At 49.1% G+C, this 12,369-nt stretch overlaps 1 protein-coding gene across 1 annotated transcript; it reads left to right on the top strand.

The window, feature by feature from the left end:
• Positions 1-224: 224 nt before the first annotated feature.
• Positions 225-1,884, top strand: LOC119273242. Its single transcript, XM_037554479.1, has 2 exons — positions 225-281; positions 398-1,884. Exon 2 carries the CDS (start codon positions 421-423, stop codon positions 1,708-1,710), a length of 1,290 nt encoding a protein of 429 aa, XP_037410376.1. The 5' UTR covers positions 225-281; positions 398-420; the 3' UTR covers positions 1,711-1,884.
• Positions 1,885-12,369: the final 10,485 nt, after the last annotated feature.

Genomic DNA, 12,369 nt, shown 5'->3' with positions numbered 1-12,369 from the left:
TGTGAACAACCACAATGTCTTTCGAATTTTTTTTTGAAACTTCAAAATTTCAATTTTGTGAGGTTTTGGTAGCACCTAGTCCTAGGCAGGCTGCTGGGTGTGCATGATGGCAGCAGGAGTCCATCATCACGGGACGAGCGAATCCCGCACCGGCTTGGCGTGTGTCAGTGATTCAAAGATATTTGACCCTCTCCCTCCATTTCCTTTTCCTCTTCCGTCACCCCCTTCCTGCGGTACCTTGTGCTGCCTGCCACTCTCGTTTTTGCTCGTTTGCTCCTCTGGTATGCAAATCCTCTCCCACTTCTCCATTTCTCGGCAGCCATTTCTTGATCCACTCTGTTCCATCCATCCACGTCGCTGCTCCTCGCTCACAAGCGGCATCCCTTTTCCTTTGCAGGGTCGAGCGAAGGGGCCGTGTTCATGTCCCAAGAACCGAAGCGTGCGGCAATGGCGGCCGCGCCCGCTAGAGCTCGCGCGCCGCGGGCCGCCTCTGTCGCCCCGCCCGCCAAGAGGAAGAAGAGGGGCCCGCCAAGTCGTCTCCGAGCCTTGCCGGTCCTTCGGGCCGCGGGCTGGTCCGCCCTCCCGCCCGACCTCGTCCGCCGCGTCGCCGACTGCCTTCTCGCCACCAACGACCTCGACTGCTACATGGACTTCCGCGCCGTCTGCTCCGGCTGGCGCGACGCCACCGACGACCCCAGGAGCGACCCCTCCGACCCCCGCTTCCGCCCGCGCCGCTGGGTCATCCTCCTCGACGAGGGCTTCCAGCTCCAGAGCGACGGCGGCGCTGGTGGCGAGCTGCTGCTCCTGCTGAACGCCGCGACGGGGCGCTTCATCCGCAAGAGGCTCCCGCTGCTCCGCCGCTACTACGTCGTGGCCACCACCCTCGGCGGCCTCTTCGTCCTGGCGAACAGGAACCCTCCCCACGCCGCCCGCGTCTTCAACCCGCTCACCGGCGTCCTAGTCCGGTTCGCGGCGCCCGTGCCCGCCGAGAAGGAGGTGTCCGCCTTCGTTAAAAGTGACAGCTCCGGCTTCTGGCCCCTGCTCGGCTTGCTCTGCGCCTCATCTCGCAGGCCGTGCGTGGCTGGTCCCGACAATGAAAGTTTCTTCTACGGTGGGTACAAGGCCAAGGAGTACCCTAACTACAATTCCGCACGGATGGCGGTCGCAGGTGGTCTCTACACCAACGACGCCACAACGGGATTCATTGCAGAATCAGAAGGCTGGTTCCCCAAGATCTGCGATCTGATTCATGTCAATCCTCATAAAGAAGATGTCTGGCGTTTCCTGGTTCAACTTGGTGGACAGGTGCTGATCGTCGTCAGGCTGCGGGGGCGCGTCAAGGTTTTCAAGTACGACGACGCCGAGCCCGTGCCCGTCGAGAGCATCGGCAGGCATGCCATCTTCGTCGGGCACCACAGGTGCCTCGCCGTGGACGCCGACAGGTTCCCGTCCGTCGAGGCAGACTGCGTCTACTACATTGATCGACGGGGTTTGTCAGCCCACATCTGCGTGTACAGCCTCAGGGACGGGAAAGAGGAGAGGGTCTCTGCTGGGGCCGTCGATTTCGTGAAGCCGCACAAGCTGTTCGTCCTCGTCGCCGACCGCCCTTTCACCGTCATCCAGCTTCTCTGCAGCTACACCATCAACGCCCGGGATTCTCAGCTGCCTTTGAAAGAAGACGCTGGCAACGTTGACAAAAAATGGTTTTAATTTTCTCTCTAGTCTTCGTTCTGTTAATTTTGGCTAAGAACTTCAGAAGAGGCTGACTCTAGGTCAATTAGATCACCTGTGGTGGATGGAAGGAAGTACTGTTTGTGGCCTTAACTAATTAGGACCTGATATGAACCCAATGCTCCATCTATTTTAGCCTGATGCTATCTCTCATCTCTGTTTGTGTACACTTGTTCTTCCCTTGTTTCAGTTTGCAATGCAGTCTGGTGCTAGCAATAGTTGGTTCAGACTTTTTTGCTGTTTCTGAATTTAGCCCTGCAACTGAACCGTTGAATTTATGCGGTTCTCTGCAGCATTTGTTCATTTTTCAGTAGCAAATGCAGGCTCTGTTTTTCGCTCCTTTCTGAATTTGGTTTCGCAGTTGATCCGTTGAACATTTGTCGCGTAGCTGGTTGTTCTCCAAAGGTTTTGTTTCTTGTTGCATTCTCTGGTCTTGCTAAGAAACCGGTTTGACTCTTGATTAGATTACCTGTGTTGGCACTACTGTTCGTGGGCTTAATTAAGGCATGATATGAACCCAATGCTCCATCTGTTTTTCCTGAATGCTACCATGTGTATATGTGCACTTGTTCTTCTCTTATATCACTTACTACTAATGTAGTATGGTGCTAGCAAATAAGTCATTGAATGTATGCGGTTCTCGGTAAGATCAGTTTATTTTTTACTAGTTGCAAATGTAGTCTCAGATTTTTTCACCTTTCTGAATTTGGTTGTGGAGTTGAATGGTCGAGCATTTTAGTGCCAAATGTAGGCTTTGTTCCTTGTTGGACTTTTCATATCCTGATAAACTGATGCTCGGCGCTACTGCAGAATGGTTTGCTGTGTATGTCCAAATTTCTGACAGTTTACGATTTCTGCTTCTAGAGGGGTTTTGTAGACTCAGATGTTTTACATTTACATGTTTTTTGCTGGATGATACATGCGCACTGATTGAATCATAGTATGAACTAATGTTGGTTTGATACCAAATTCATCCTAAGTTGCCAGATAGTAGTACATTTCAACTGTTTGCTATCCTAGCAAGCATTGTTTCAGACTATTTGTGTTTTTATTTTTCCGGCTGGTCATTTCTTGCTTTTATACCCCAAAAATGCTCCGCGCCGCCGGCTCCCGTCACTTCCGCGCCGTCGACAACCTCCGTCTTCACGCCGGAGGAGATGACCAGCACCCTGCGGGACCTCGTGACGGCCGTCCAGGGCATGTTCCTATACTTGGCTGGCCCGCACACCACCCCGCCGGCTACGCCCCTCGCCTACAGCCACCCGATGACGCATTGGCCGATCCAGAACGCGTCGGGCCCGAGCGGGACGCCCCTGCTGCCGTTCCAGGCGGGCTACACCGGCGGGCCCCCGCCGCTGCTGCACCTGCCCTGATACTCGGTACCCGTGGCGTTCGCCGGGGCCCATCCGTCGCTCCAGCCGCCGGCCGCCCCAGCGCCGTCCTGGCCGTAGTGGCCCGCGCCGGTTCTCGCGGTACCACCCGCGCCTCCCGTACCCGCCCCAGCACCGCACTGGCCCTCGCCGCCCGCGCCGGTCCAGCTCCCACCGCCGCCGCCCAGCTCCGGACCGGGCCAGTCCACACCGGGAGGATTTCCGATCCAGCGGGTCCGGTTTCCGCCGTCACCATCCCCGATCCTGGCCTGGCTAACCGGGACGTCGCCACCGCCAGTTTACACAAAAGTCGGGGACCCACCGGTTCCCACGCTGCAGTCTGGGGCTTCGTCCGGCTCCGCGAGGGCCTACGACGGCCTCCCCACCACTGACTGGGCGCCGTCATCATCACTGCTCCGCACCACCGAGCCGGTCGGCCATGGCGCGCCGACCCAGACGCCACCACGGTTCGCCAAGATCATTTTCGCCACTTATGACGGCACGGAGGACCCGCTTAACTGGCTCAACCAGTGTGAGCAGTTTTTCCGTGGCCAGCGCACGCTCGCGTCGGAGCGCACTTGGCTGGCATCCTACCACCTCCGCGGTGCAGCCCAGACCTGGTACTACGCCCTCGAGCAGGACGAGGGCAGCATGCCCCCTTGGGAGCGCTTCCGCGAGCTCTGCCTCCTTCGCTTTGGGCCTCCGGTTCACGGGAGCCGCCTGGTGGAGCTCGGCCGCCTTCCCTTCACCTCCACGGTGCAGGACTTCGCCGACCGTTTCCAGGCCCTGGCATGCCATGCGTCGGGCATGACGGCGCAGCAGCGGGCCGACCTCTTTGTCGGTGGACTTCCGGATCACATACGCGTGGACGTGGAGCTTCGGGGACCCCAGGATCTCCAGTAGGCCATGTACTACGCCCGCGCGTTCAAGCGCCGCGCGGTGGCCATCCAGCAGGAATCACCGTCTCGGACCACTGGGTCGCTACCCGGGCCGGATTCCACGTAGGGTCGGCCTGCGCAGGCTTCTGCGGCACCCCTCGCCGCGACCGCGGCACGCCCGTTCCGCCGGCTCACCTCAACCGAGCTACTCCAGCGTCGCCGCCAAGGGTTGTGCTTCAACTGCGACGAGCCCTACACGCCCGGCCATGTCTGCCCGCGACCCTTCTACCTGGAGGTTGCAGACTACATTCTGGAGGACGCCGTCGCCGCCGACCTGGCCGCCCCAGCTGTCGAGAAGGTGTTTGACACTGGTTGATCGCCTCGAGGAGTTCCACAAGCGCTTCCCCACCTTACAGTTCGAGGACGAGCTGTTTGTGCAGGCGGGGAGAGGTGTTATGGCCGGTTTAGCTAGGCCCACCGGGCAATCTTAGCCCACAGGTTATCTTAGGTTAATTCTTATGCAAGTTATCTTAGGTTAATTCTTATGCAAGTTATTTAGGTTATAAATATAGGCTGTAAGACTCTTTTTCTAATTAAGCAATAAGAATATTATTATCCCTATTGCCCGGCTCCCAGAGGAGCCGGAACCCTAGCCGCCTCTAACCGTAGCCGCCGCCATCTCCCTCCGACGCGACGGCGCCCAGCCGCCAACGCGCCCGATCATCGCCCTGTCCCACTGCATCCTTCCCCTACAACCTCCGAAGCAGATCCGGTAGGACCCCTGGTTCTACCAGTGGGCCATCCTAGTGTCGGTGTTGCTTGTTATCTATTGATAGCCGGTTTTTCACTTATAGCACGTATGCCCGTGCGTTGCAACGGAAGAAAAATAGTGTGAATTATATGTGCAAGCAAGACCCGGTATGCACACCGAGAAGGAATATTTAGGTTCTGGGTTTGCTGCGTGTGAAGTAATCAATTCGCTATTTTTCTGTTCATTCATCGAGGGGATTAAAGGTTTTTTTAGGTCATCGCGCGCTAGAGAAGCCCTGCGAATTATTCAATCTATTTTTCCATCATTCGATGGGATTTTAATGTATGGAGTTTCATAATATGGAAGTGAGGCGGGTCTTCTCTTTTTCCATGTACAAGCCACCGATATAGTACAACCGGAGTTAATTCTACTCTGCTATTTTTCTTTGTTCATTGATCGAGGGGATTTAAGGTGTGAAGTTTCATAAAATGGGAGTAAGCTGGGTCATCTCTTTTCCAGGCATCTAGTTCACATAGTCGGGTCTTCTCTTCTCTTTTCCCCGGGTAGCAACCTCAAGAAATTTAGGATCGTTTTGTACCTAGTTCACGTAGCAATTCATCCATCTAGCTCATGTAATGGAGTTAATTCTTTTTCTTTAAAGAAATTCATGGTCTTTTTCTAGCTGGCACACGTACCAATCCATCCATTCTTCATCCTGCTTAATTCATCCTTCCTTCATTCAGCTTACTACATTTAGTTTTGCATAGGTATGTAAATTGGTATGACTGTATGTGCAGGAGCAATGTGAGACTATTTAAAATATTTTTTCCTTATTTCCTAGGCAGTTGGGCCGGCTAAGTTGTGTGGGCTGTGAAAGGCCCAGGTACCGAAACGACATGTGTTTGTAAGGCGCGAGTAAAACTCCAAAAAACCCAGGTTAAACGATTGAACTCATGACCTCAAAGACCCCGACCAAGTTCCTAAAAAAAGTGTTGCTGGCCACCTGGACAAACATGTCTTAACCAATAGCCATCACAAATATTTAAGTACATATTGCAGCATCATATTCGAGACATTTTTTATCTTTTAAAAAAATAACGAATTGCCAAATATTCTTGGAAACATGAACAATTTTTGAAAACCCAAACAGTTTTCAAATCTGTAATTTTTTTTGAACAACACCAACACAATTTGAAACGGAACATTTGTAAAAATTCACACACATCATTTGAAAACCTGACCATTTTCAAAATTTTGTGAATTTTTTTTGAAACGGGAACATATTTTCATGATTCAGAACAATTTTAGAAATGTATATTTTTTTAAACACGCACATTATTTGAATTGTGGACATTTCACTAAAACAAGAATATTTTTCAAATTTTGAGCACTTTGAAAATGTAATTATCTATCTAAAAATCTTGAACAATTTTGGAAAACACATTTTTTTTGAAAAAATGGTAAGTTTTTGAAGTTCTGAACATTTTTTCCAAAACACCAACAATTTTGGAATTCTTAAGATTTTGCCAAAATTATAAAAAATATCAAATATTTTTAATTTACAGAAATTATAAAATTTAAACAATATTAAAATTTAAATAATAAAAAACAAACGAGAAATAAAAAGACAAGTGGATAGAGAAAGAAAAATAGAAAAGAACACACGAAGAAACTAAAATGGGCCGGGCCATTCTGGGCGCCCTGTGTGAAGCTCTGACTGTTTGTCGCTACACGCAGTAAATAGGGTTTTCCTAGTGCGAAGGCAGGAAATTAGGTGGGCTGGCTTCGTTGGGTCACATCGTGCGCAGCTCACGTACGAAATTCTGGACAAAGTAATTTTCCTCGAGCAACTAGTTAACAATCACTCCTTCGGGAGCCTCCCAACGATCATTTGGGGTGGGCTAAGAATGCGCCACTAGGCGCGTTCCCTGCGGACTCCACGTGTCGGCTTTTGGGCTTTCCTTCGGATTTTGTGTCTTTTTTTGCTCACGCGTTTTCGGTTTTTTAGACAACTTTTGTTTGGATTTTTTAGGCTTTTTGGTTTTCCACTGGTCTTTTTTAGCGTTTGGACATTTTATTCATTTTTTTGCGAGAAAAAAGGCTTGTCTTTCTTTTGCTTCCGGGAGAAGTACGGTTTTGCTTTCGCGAGAGGCACCTCTCGGAAATGGAAAAATGTGTTTTCCTTTTTTTCCTGAGAGGTACGGTTTTGCTTTCACGAGAGATACGATCCTTTTTGCTTCCGCGAGAGGCACACTTTTTCTTCCGTGAGTGGCACGATTTTGCTTCCGCGAGAGGCACAATCGTACTTCTCGGACGAAAAATACGCATTTTCTTTTTTTTTTCTTCTGTGAGATGTGTGGTTTTGCTTTCACAAGAGGCACAATTTTGATTTTGTGAGAGGCATGACCGTGCCTTTCGAAAACGAAAAAACGTGTTTTTTCTTTCGCGACAGACATGATTTTTTCGTCTGATTTTCATTCTGTTTTTTCGTGAAAAAAAGTTCATCAAAACCTATCAACATGGATTCTAGTTTTGAAGATCTCGACGTGGGGATTTCAAAGGTGAAAACGGTTTGAGATTTGGACGCACGATTTAAGAGATAAACCATTTTGAATGAACAGATCTATAAACTAAGGAAAAACTCGCAGGTTGCGACAAGTGGCGCACATGCAGTGCGCCACTTGTCGCAACCTGGGAGTGTGAGGTGATCTTTGGAAGGAGTACTTCTCAATTAGTGATTTCGTAGTATTTTTTTCTAACAAACATATGCATAAAAAATTAGTACCACCTTGATAAAAAAAATCTACGGTGAGCGGATTTAAAAAATCAAAGGAACGCACCTTACTTTATTAATAGGTAGGTATAGATACATATGTAGCAATGCAAGAATAGAAAAAACATCGCCCCACAATAGAGATCACAGTTTGGTTGACATTATTCAAGGAGAGCAAGTAAGCATTTTGACCTTTATGTAAGCAGTTTTGTAGTCTCTGTTTATAGAACAGTACTGGGAGCGCCGTGGCTTACACTCAAACATGCTCATAAAATCTTTTTTTTCCGGGGAATTTAGAGCTTTATTCAAACAAAAGCGTTCTCTAAACAGTCAGCTAAAAGGCTGCTGATCAGGAAGCTGGGAGTCTCCGTAAGCCAGCTTTCGGTCACAGCCACATTGCATGCACGTTTAGCACATAGGTGAGCTGGACCATTAGCTGATCTACTTACATGCTGGATTACAAAAGAATGAAAACTAGCTGAAAGCTCTTTAATTTCTAAGATAATTGGTGCCACAACCGAATGACTGTTGAGGCGAGTGTTCCAGAGGTTTACCACCTCCAGGTTGTCTGTCTCCACCACCACATGCTCGAACCCTCTGAGATTTGCAAAGATTACTCCGTCTCGAACAGCAAGGGCTTCTGCAATCATGGGTTCAGTAACTCCAGGGTGTGGTTTACACCAGGCACCCAATAAGGCCGTAGACGATCTTGCCACGCCGCCGGCTCCACTCTTCCCCTCATCGTGATCAACTGTCGCGTCGGTGTTGATCTTAACCCGATCTGGTTCTGGAGGGCGCCAGCCGTGCCCGGGTAGAACGTGTGCATGTTGTATGAGAATATCAAGGAGGGCCAGGGCTTCTCGAGTGACCTTCATCGAGTTGGCCGGGTCTAACTTGTCCCCATCATGCGTCCATAGATTGCATGAGGTCCAAATGGACCACATCACAGTAACGATTGTAGCGCGCTCTCTAGCCGAGAGCCCTGGTTCACATAAAATGTCGGATGCCCAGGTTGTGGGATGTAGCCTTGGTAATTTGATGTCCAGAAGCTAGCGTGCTTCATCCCAGAATCTCCTGGCATGTGAACAAAACATAAGAGCATGCTGAAGATCTTCATCATGTGCCTGACAAAGCTTGCAGGTGCTAATGTCTCGGATATGACGGTATTTGAGCGTGCATTCGTCCGGCAGTATACCACGAAGTACCCTCCACCAGAACACACGCACCTTAGGGACCACCTTGAGAGACCAAAGAGCTTTCCACAACTGTTGTTTGTTCGCTAAAGCTTCTGTAACCGGCCCTTCTTCACGAGCTTGATGCTCTTTCTGAATCACTAGAGCTTGGTATGCTGACTTGACAGTGTAGTTGCCTGTCCTCTCATGTGCCCATGCAAATGAATCTTCGCCTAGCCGTGTCGCAAAGGTATGTTCAGTATAGCCTCGGCGTCAGGTGCAATAAAATTCTGCCGAACTAGGTCTTGTTTCCAAGTCCAGTTATCTGTGTCAATTAGGTCACTGACTAGTGAAATGATGGGAGCCATTGGTGTCAACAGTGGCGTTCCTCGTGAGTGTTGTTGGGATTCACTTGTCAGCACATGCATTGATCGTGGTACCATCACCAACCCGTGTGACAATTCCGGCTAGCAAAGCCTCTCGCCCTGCGATGATAGCTCGCCAAGTAGCTGACGCTGCCTTGGGTGCCGAGGCCTGCAAGAAATCTAAATCCGGGAAGTACCTTCCTTTCATAACTCTCGCACAAAGTGACATTGGGTTTGTCAGGAATCGCCACCCATGTTTGCCGAGGAGAGCCAAGTTGAACAAATGGAGATCTCGGAAGCCCATTCCTCCCTGACATTTCGGTTTAGTGAGCTCCTTCCAAGAAACCCAATGGAGTGACCTCTTGTCGATTGAGCTACTCCACCAATACCGTGCCATGCTTGAAACAAGCTTTGCATAAACCTTCTTCGTTAAAAGGAAACATATCATACTGTATGTGGAAATTGCCTGAATGATAGTTTTGATGAGTGTCTCTCGACCAGCACACGCAAAGAGCCTCTCCGACCAACCCTGCATTTTACTCCTGGACCTTTCACCGATGTGGTCAAAAGTGCCACTCGTGATCCGTCCAACTGCCGTAGGTAAGCCAAGGTATTTGTCACTGAATGCTTCTACCATGACTCCTAGTGTTCCTTTGATAGACTGCCTAGTGGATCTGGGTGTATTTGGGCTGAAGTAAATAGCACTCTTGTCCTTGTTCACACACTTTTCGGACGCTTCACCGTAGATCCATAGAATATCATTCAGTCTCTCCGCACTTTGGGAGTAAGCATTGAGAAAAATCAAGCAGTCATCTGCGAACAACAAATGACTAACCCATGGTGAATAGATGCTCGCCCTAATCCCTCTATCAATATGTTCTCCATGATATTTGAGTAGTGACGAGAACCCTTCTGCACAGAGCAAAAATAAATATGGTGATGCGGGATCCCCTTGCCGAAGCCCCCTAGAGGGCGTGAAGTAGGGCTGTTGTTCACCATTAATCCTGACAGAGAAGCGCACTGAGGTCACACACTTCATGATCAAGCTAATCAAAGTCCTGCTGAAACCCAGCTTCGTCATGATGGCCTCTAAGTAGTGCCACTCCACTCTGTCGTACGCTTTCATCATATCGAGCTTCATTGCACATGCATGATTTTGGCCTTTCTTCCTTCGACGTAAAGTGTGCACACTCTCGAAGGCCACCAATACATTATCAGTAATGAGGCGTCCAGGAACAAATGCACTTTGTTCCTCGCTAATAATTTCATCCATACAACCTCTCAATCGGTTAGTAATAACCTTGGCCGCTATCTTATAGAGTATTGAACAAAGAGCAATTGGGCGGTATTGAGAGACTGATTGGGGGTACCGTACCTTGGGGATCAAGGTAATGGAAGTATCATTTAAGCCCGTCGATAGTTCTCCCCCGTTTAAGAAATTTAACACTGCATGAGTTACGTCATCCTTCAACACCGGAACATGATCTAACAGCGTGCTTGTATCAGACACTCCTTGAGAACTATAGAGTGCTTGATAAAACGCCTGCACTTCCTGCTTATCTTCACTCTCGTCGGCGCAAACAGAGCCATCAACTCTTTTCAATCCTCTAATCTTGTTCATTCTTTGTCTTTGTTTGGCTTGAGCCTGGAAGTAACCCATGTTACGGTCACCCGCCCGTAGCCATAGGACCCTGGAACACTGCCGTAACCATATTTCTTCCTGTCGAAGGGCTTCACGTAGTTTGATGACAGTAGCTTTTTCTTCCTCCGACGGGCCACGTCCAATGGACTGTCTTCGCAGTTTGTCAAGTTTCTTTTGAAGCTGCCTGACTGTTCTAGCGAGACATCCGAATTCTTTTGCCCCCCATGGCTCAAGTTCCCTTTGTAGAGCATTGAGTGACTCTACAATCCATTGCAAGCCTGGTGCACGCTCTTGCTTTCGCCATGAGTTTGTTACTAGTTTCTCATAATCAGGATGGGTTTGCCAAACAGTCTCATATCTGAATTGCTTCGCCCGCGGTGAACCATCATTCTTCCTTGTCCCATGAAACTCTGCCACCACAAAGCAGTGATCGGACTCGGTAGCGTTGATGTGTCTCACCCGTATATCCTCATAGTGCTGCCGAAAGGCTTCATTAGCAAAAGCTCGATCTAGCCTTGCTTTAACATTGTGGTGTCCACCTTTCCGGTTATCCCATGTGTAAGCCATTGCAGACCAACCTAGGTCTTAGAAGGAAACGTCCTCAACGACTTCTCTGAATGCCTTCATTTGCCATTCCGGCCTCGCTGTCTGGCTAAAGTGTTCATCTCCAAACAAAGTCTCGTTGAAGTCACCCATGCAAATCCAAGAGGAGTGTGGCAGGGTATGCAATGTTCGAAGAAAGCGCCAACTGTGGTGCCTCTCTTCAACTCTTGGTGCACCGTAGAATCCAGTGAATCTCCACTCCGAGGAGGCTTGATCCTTGACTCTCACTAGCACATCAATGTGACTCTTACTATAGTTTTTCAGGTCGACATTGACGTCATTGGACCAGAAGAGGCCACCCCCTCCGCTAAGCCCAACACTATCCACGGCAAAACAGCCTGCAAAACCCAGTGTGTATCGCAAATCTTCTACTCGTTTAGCCCTGATTTTAGTTTTCATGACAAAGAGCAGGGCAGGACCTTCTTGCTTCACCAAGCGGCGAAGCTCTCGAACTGCCTTGGGGTTCCCAAGCCCCTGGCAGTTCCAATTGATGCAAATCATTGGGATGGGCAGCGCTGCTTTGCAGACGCTGCCGAGTTGTCGGGCGTTGGCTTTTTCTTCTTTGGTACTCGTTCCACCACATTCTCATCTCCCTCCTTGGCATACAACGATGCTTCTATTGGTACTCGTATATGAGGTAGTAATAGGAATATTAGCCACTGGATCTTAACAATCTAACGGCTTATATTAGCTGGAAAACCTCCGAGGTCCCAGCCAATCAGCTCGGTTGCCGTATATCAGCAGCATACACCATAGGATAAGCACACCCATTATGTGTGACAAGTTCGTTGGAGAACTCTCAAGGTTCGCATGAACTGATGGTATACTTGAAGGCAGACAGAAACCAAATTTCTGGTAATCCACACCTGGTGTACAAAACCAAATTTCTGCTACTCCCTCCGTTCGTTTTTATAAGGCGTTTCAGACAGCTGGGTTTGAACTGTTTAGTACACTGTCTGAATTTGCTAAAACGTCTTATATAAGTGAACAGAGGGAGTAGTAAAACCCCCTCTGTGATGGACTCTCTTACAGTCCTATGCTAATCCTCTCATGTAAAAATGTTCATTGATCTTCACAGTAAAAC

The sequence above is a fragment of the Triticum dicoccoides genome, chromosome 3A (genome assembly GCF_002162155.2).
Source record: "Triticum dicoccoides isolate Atlit2015 ecotype Zavitan chromosome 3A, WEW_v2.0, whole genome shotgun sequence".
In the NCBI taxonomy this organism is placed as follows: domain Eukaryota; kingdom Viridiplantae; phylum Streptophyta; class Magnoliopsida; order Poales; family Poaceae; genus Triticum; species Triticum dicoccoides.
Note: the sequence above shows the minus strand (reverse complement) of the source record. Positions and strands in the feature narration are given on the sequence as shown.

Bases quoted from the DNA above. Each gene is read 5' to 3' on its own strand.
- LOC119273242 (XM_037554479.1), top strand. From the start codon at position 421: ATGTCCCAAGAACCGAAGCGTGCGGCAATGGCGGCCGCGCCCGCTAGA.